The sequence below is a fragment of the Chanos chanos genome, chromosome 11 (assembly GCF_902362185.1).
Source record: "Chanos chanos chromosome 11, fChaCha1.1, whole genome shotgun sequence".
Taxonomy (NCBI): Eukaryota; Metazoa; Chordata; class Actinopteri; order Gonorynchiformes; family Chanidae; genus Chanos; species Chanos chanos.
The window spans coordinates 19,344,868-19,351,078 of record NC_044505.1 but is presented as its reverse complement, the minus strand read 5'-3'; the positions used below and the strand labels follow the sequence as shown (position 1 = coordinate 19,351,078).

Genomic DNA, 6,211 nt, shown 5'->3' with positions numbered 1-6,211 from the left:
ATTAATAAATACTCAATGAAAACCAATTATTTCTGCCACATACATTGTGTACATGCTTGTGCCAGTATGTCAGCAATGTTCATATGCTACATTGTTTACTTTAAACATAAAATAATGATGATTGGTCAAATTAGCCTGATTTTGAAAATGTCCCTCGGTAATGTGTCAGTTGTGATGATGAATTATGATTCGTTTAACGTGGTTCTATGTAAGGGAAATCTGGGGTCTCCTTATGTAGAGCTGCTAAGTCTCAGAGACAACAAACTTCAGACGTGATCGATCATTTACCTTTATTCCAACAGCATGATCATGGGAGCGTGCCCTCTCGTCAAATGTGAGCACAGTCTCTCCGAACAGAGAGAGTGACAGAGTATCTGTACAGTGACGCAAACAACTTTAGAGGTGGTGTGATGGGGGAGCAGGACCAGTCTGTCCAGTCCCCGAACTTCAACACAACATGTTCCCAAAGGAGAACTGCTGAGTTAGCCTGAAACGCTCCCTCACAACTTCCCTTTGTCTGGCATATGATTTTATCTGTGATACAGACACAATTTTAGACCATGACAAATGGTTACGAACTGACATCCCTTTAACAGTTTCACTTGTCTAATCTAAAATATTTTCACCCAAGGTTACAGACACTTCACTGACCGATACTCTTGGTTATATAGAGGTTACAACAGATCAATAATACTTCTTCGTTTGGGCTTTCAGGCACATCCCTGCACACACTCAACTATCACATTCTCGCATAACTTCCTCTTTGTTATTTTTCACTGTTCAACCTAAAATGACACTTAGTATTGCAGGTTAAGACTTGATTAGGCAGAGTATACGTTAAGGCAGTGTTAATGCTTAAATATTTTCCACATCTACTTAGCTATTCAAGTTCCCAGAAAGACATTTCTTATTAACTGAATCTCACATCTCCAATATTTACATCTTCATTTATATCTCCAAGTATAGTTCCATATTTCCATGACTGATTATATGGATATCCACTCCATTGCTGAGCTTAGCGAGTATAAACTCTCACAGAGAAATGGTATTTGAAGAAGAACATATTTTGACGCAGCATTTCTTTATGTCTTTTTCTAAGGTGTGTTTTTGAGTGAGCCAATGAGTTGTGGGCTCTGACCCATTTCTCTACACACCGCCATTGTGCTATACCCCTAATTAGGTTGTTTGTGGCCCTTTTTTAGCTCACACGGTTCTCGCCATTCACCTATGACCTCTCTCTTATCCTCCTGCTTTATATAACAAGCTATGTGGCTCTCTGTGTACTGGGCTTTAAGATAACTCATTTCTTTGTGTTTTCATTCTTTGATCTATGATTTTGGCAAAGAGGGTGCGGTTTGTGTCACTGAGTGACAGGTACCGTTCAGCTGTCATCTGTCAAGGGAGCTTGCACGTGTCATTGTAAAACAGGAATGTAAAATGAGTTTGTGAGAGCTTAACAGGAACCATAACAAGAAGAGGAATAACTGACGGTTTAGGATTTGTATAGGTTGTGCTGTATTAACTGATTGGACTGGCTAGCCATTCTAAGCTGGAGTGTACTGCACAAATGCGCATCTGTGAAAGGTCTCATATTAAAATTCACATACTTTTAAGACCACTTGATTACAACTTTGAATTATCCATCCACCAATCACTTTCTCCAAATTCCATTACAAATGGCAAATAGTAAAACTGTTAACCGGCTCCTGCTACTCTTTCATCAACAGCAGCCTTTTCTGAGTACGGGGAACTAAAATGGATTCATACAGTTCCATTCGGTACCATGGCCAGGTTAGAAATTTTTAGAAGGCATATTCTGCTAATAAGTGTGTTTATGATTAGGTGAATCTGTAATATTATACTTTTACTGGTCATTCATATGGACTGAGGTGTGCCACACGACACGATCTCGGAGGTGATTTCATTTATGTCATAGCGCACTGTGGTTAAGCAGTTGCATTGAACTCAAGTCAAAAAAACAAAAACAGAATAATGCACGCACTCTCTTTGACATTACTGAATTGCGTAACAATCGGGTGCCTCGCAATGGAACCTTGCCAAATAAAACCGTCAAGCATTCTATTCTATTCTATTCTTGGCTGCTCTTTTCTGCCCCTGAGTCAGAGTGCCCCCACCCCACCCCACCCCACCCCCAGGTCTGTCAGTTTCTGTGATCAAGAGAAAGCAGAGTGAACAGAGTGCTACTAAACAACACAAGAAAGCTGGAAAAAAAGTGGGTATTGACAGTTCAGTTGTGCTGAAACGTGTGATTATATTACGTTGAATACGTATTTATAGGTTGATCGTGTATACTGTGATTCTCTGGAGCTGGATTTTTTTTTCAGTTGCTGTAATGTTGCAATAAATAAGGAGAAAATAACACGCTTGTGACATTTACTCCACCCTTGCCGCTCAGTCAACTTTAAACGTACAATAAGTCTTCTCTCGATGTAAACAATGAGATCTTCATTTTGTCGCGTCTCGTACGCAATTCACCTGTTGAACAAAGGGCGTCTAAAGTAAACATGGCGTACAGCACTCTCTCTATAAAGGTATTTCAAAGAGAAAAGACTCGGGTGGGGTGTTCCTTTTATTTTAGCCCTTTATTTGCATCATGCAGTGTCTACGTATCGGTACCGGTATTTTCAGTTGTCAGTATACATCATGTACCAAAACGTATCAAGTATCACCTGTGTTTCAAAATAAGTCAAACTGCTTTTGTTTAGGAGGGTCGAACTGTCGAGTGCATGCTTCATTAACTAAACGGCAATTGTCTGTTCTCACTATAATAGAGAGGTGACCGAGTTACTCTCCAACGCTCTGTTTGAAGCTGTAGCTATCCACACACTGCACGCCATATTCATCCCTAATACTCGAATTGAGAAACACACAGATTTCCCGGGGATGTTCCAGGGTTCACTTATTGCAGTGAAGTCTAGATCAGTTCAATCTGTACGAGGTAGCAACCAGGTCCTTGTCCCTTCACATGTGTGTTGGAGTAATTTACAATAAAACTCCAATAATATTGAATACTGGAGAGTTTATATACTGACCTTGGTATGCTTCGTCTTTTCACCGCTAGTTGCTGCACAATAGCTAAAGATTTATCATCGTAAGAGCATGAATACTTTGGCAGCTGTGACATGCGGCTCTGGTGGGTACGATAAAGTGAGGTTTAAGGAGTACGCACGTGATTAGGCCTGTAGCGCAGTGCCACAAATTATGAAAAATATAAATTTAATCTAATTTAATAAGGTACCGCAGGTCAGACAACAATTTATGTTTTAAAGTAACTAAAATTTGTAGAGAAACAACGTCAAAAGGTAATGGGATTGCCGCTGTGCCATGATCAGGTAGTGTGATATATTGCCCTTTGTCAATTTTTCCCCATGTTTCCAAGAGCCTCATTTGAAATCAGGAGGAAGAAACTGTTCTGAAAAGACCAAGAAGACATTTATTCTAATTACTCATAATTTATTACATTGTGGCGCCGGTTGCTACACCCGACTCAGCATGAGACAGTGACCAATATGGAACTTGCATCAGTAATCAGCTGTTTATTTGAGTGACAGGATGTTTTTTACTGGTAAAGAGCCATACATACATGCATACATAAACGCACACACACACACACACACACACACACACACACATATATATATATATGTGTGTATTGCCAATAACACAATTTAGTGCATATTTAGCATTCCCAATTGGGAGTACGGTACTATTACTACTACTACTAGTAATAGTAGTAGTATTAATAGTGATAATAATAATAATAACAATAACAATAATAATGATAATAATAATAATAAATCGTATAAAAGCATGCAAGCCATGCTGTTATGCTGATCAGGCTTGTGTGTATGTGCTGTTGAAGATTTGAGCCACAGTGGCAATCAAAACAATGAACTTTATCTATCCTTTTTGTTTTACAGTTGCACTTTATGGTTTTGTCTGCTCAAATTTGATTTTAATGATTACACTGTTAAAAGGTTGTCGAGGGAAATGAGCGGATATAGCATCTTTCAAAGCTATCCCATTATGTGAGTGATAAAACTACTTTATAACCTCAAAGTCTACTGATTTCGAAAATAGTGACGCTACTTCTTCGTCACCGCGAAATGCAGGTAAACTAAGCTAAATAGCGTAATAGCGTAAATACTCCCTATGCAACATAGAATGCAGGGTGGCTTCGCCTTAGAAACGAAAGAGAACTTTATACTCTTGGATCTTTTTCAATATGGTGACGGTTACAACTCTAGTTACTGTACCTTGTTCTATACTAGGCATGCGTTTATAGAATTTATTCTAATTTCCTAAAGGTTTCCTTTCGCCTTTACGTGGGAGCGAGCTGTTCCACTTTTACTTTGAAATGTATCCCAGTGTAGAAGGTCATCCGGAAATGTGTCCGTCGACAGACGACAGGGTTTAATAGCTTCTGCACATAGCCTGTGTTTTTAAAGACAGAATAAAGAAATGTCTTCTTACAAAACTTTTGAATCTGAGCTAGTATCCATATTTGAAGGACTGGCAAATGCAGCTGTTGCACAAATAATTAAATTAGTCAACAGTAGCGCTCTTGCCTTACGGAAAGAAAATGATGCCCTCAGGAGATCTTTAGTACTGATGGAGCGCGAGCTTGAGGCTGCACGAGGTGAAAGGTTGAATGAGAAAGCTCTAAACATTTCTGTTGAACTTCAGGTTCACGACCGAGCGAAAGTGGACGAGCCAGGTGAGTGTATTTCATAAAAAGCAGCAAACTGACCTCCTAACTGATCCATTATATGCATTGCGGGTGCACATACTGTTAAATGTAGTTATTTCATTGTTCAAAAAGATGTGGCAAATGCTTTTGGATTTGCATTTCAATACTAGTGTGACAAAAGAAATCTTTGTCTGAAATGGTCATAATTACAGAATGTACTAATCTTATCTTATCTTAGCGCATGAGGATAGCTGCGAATTGGATCAAACATCTGATTTAAAACATCGGAGCATTTACTGGGCACCTGTGGATAGTGACAGTGAATCATCAAAGACTGTGACTGTGAAAAATGAGGTCTGTTGATATTTTTTCCCCCTGTTCTTTGGCAATAAGTTGTAAACCATTTCAGGGAGCATAGTGCATATCCTGAGCTGTATTATGGTTTGCTTGCATTGTTATGAAGTGTGTTACTCATCATGCTAGTTTCACAAGAATCTGTGCCTTTGTTTGTTGTATTTTAATGTAAATTCCCTATTACCTAATTTTGTTGCAGTGCTCAGAAACTATTGAGCAAAGTCCTAATTCACCTCCTCATAAAAACGAAAGCCTAGTGAACGATCCCGAAGACCTTTTCGATGACTCCGAAACTGGACAACCAGCAAACGCAATACCAGGACAGGACCATAGCACTGCATCGAGTTTGCAGGCCGACTGGGTAGCTCTTCGACCTCGAAGGGGACGTCCAAGGAAGGACCAGAATATGATAGACATCCTGGCGGCAAAGCATAAAACTATGTTCTGTAGAGGAAGAAGAGGAAAAGTAGACACATCTGAATTGGTCCCTGAGCTCCGTCCTCTAAAACCCGTCAGTTATAGCATGGACTTCCCCGAGTCCCCTTGCTGCTCCTTTGAGGAAAGTCAGGAATGGGCCTCAGATGATCGAGGCTCCTCGTCGTCCAATGTGAACGACGCTTCACAGAACTATCAGGAGGTCTTGCACAGATGCCCATGGTGCCTGGCGCTCTTCAATGACGCCGACAAGCTTAAGGAGCACGAGCTGTGTCACGGGCCATTCATCTGCACGGTGTGTGGGGAGAGTTTCCCCACTTCTGGGGCCTACCAGAGTCACGTGAAGACTCACGTCCAGAGCAAACCTCGAGTTAGGCCTTTCAGGTGCGAGCAGTGCGGAAAGACATTCACAGCCAAGAGCAGTCTGAAGACACATCAGGTTACACACACCGGAGAGCAGCCTTTCGGCTGCACAGTCTGTGGGAAGAGATTCAGTCTCCTTTGTAACCTCAAGACCCATGAAAGAATACATAGGGGAGAGAGACCTTTCAAGTGCATGGAATGTGGGAGGAGTTTTACTCAGAAGCATGTCCTCAAGAGACATGTATGCGTATGATGATTTTTGGAGCTTGTACATTATTTCCCACTGTTTAATACAGCTCTTCCAGAACTACTGCTTTTAGTTTGCTCTGCAGTTGTCAAGAATTGATA

The 6,211-nt window shown here is 40.5% G+C and overlaps 1 protein-coding gene across 1 annotated transcript; it reads left to right on the top strand.

The window, feature by feature from the left end:
* The first annotated feature begins 5,350 nt into the window (after positions 1-5,350).
* Positions 5,351-6,211, top strand: LOC115824046 (gastrula zinc finger protein XlCGF7.1-like). The gene has a single exon (XM_030788124.1). The coding sequence runs from the start codon at positions 5,472-5,474 to the stop codon at positions 6,114-6,116; it is 645 nt and encodes a 214-aa protein (XP_030643984.1). The 5' UTR covers positions 5,351-5,471; the 3' UTR covers positions 6,117-6,211.

Bases quoted from the DNA above. Each gene is read 5' to 3' on its own strand.
- LOC115824046 (XM_030788124.1), top strand. From the start codon at position 5,472: ATGATAGACATCCTGGCGGCAAAGCATAAAACTATGTTCTGTAGAGGA.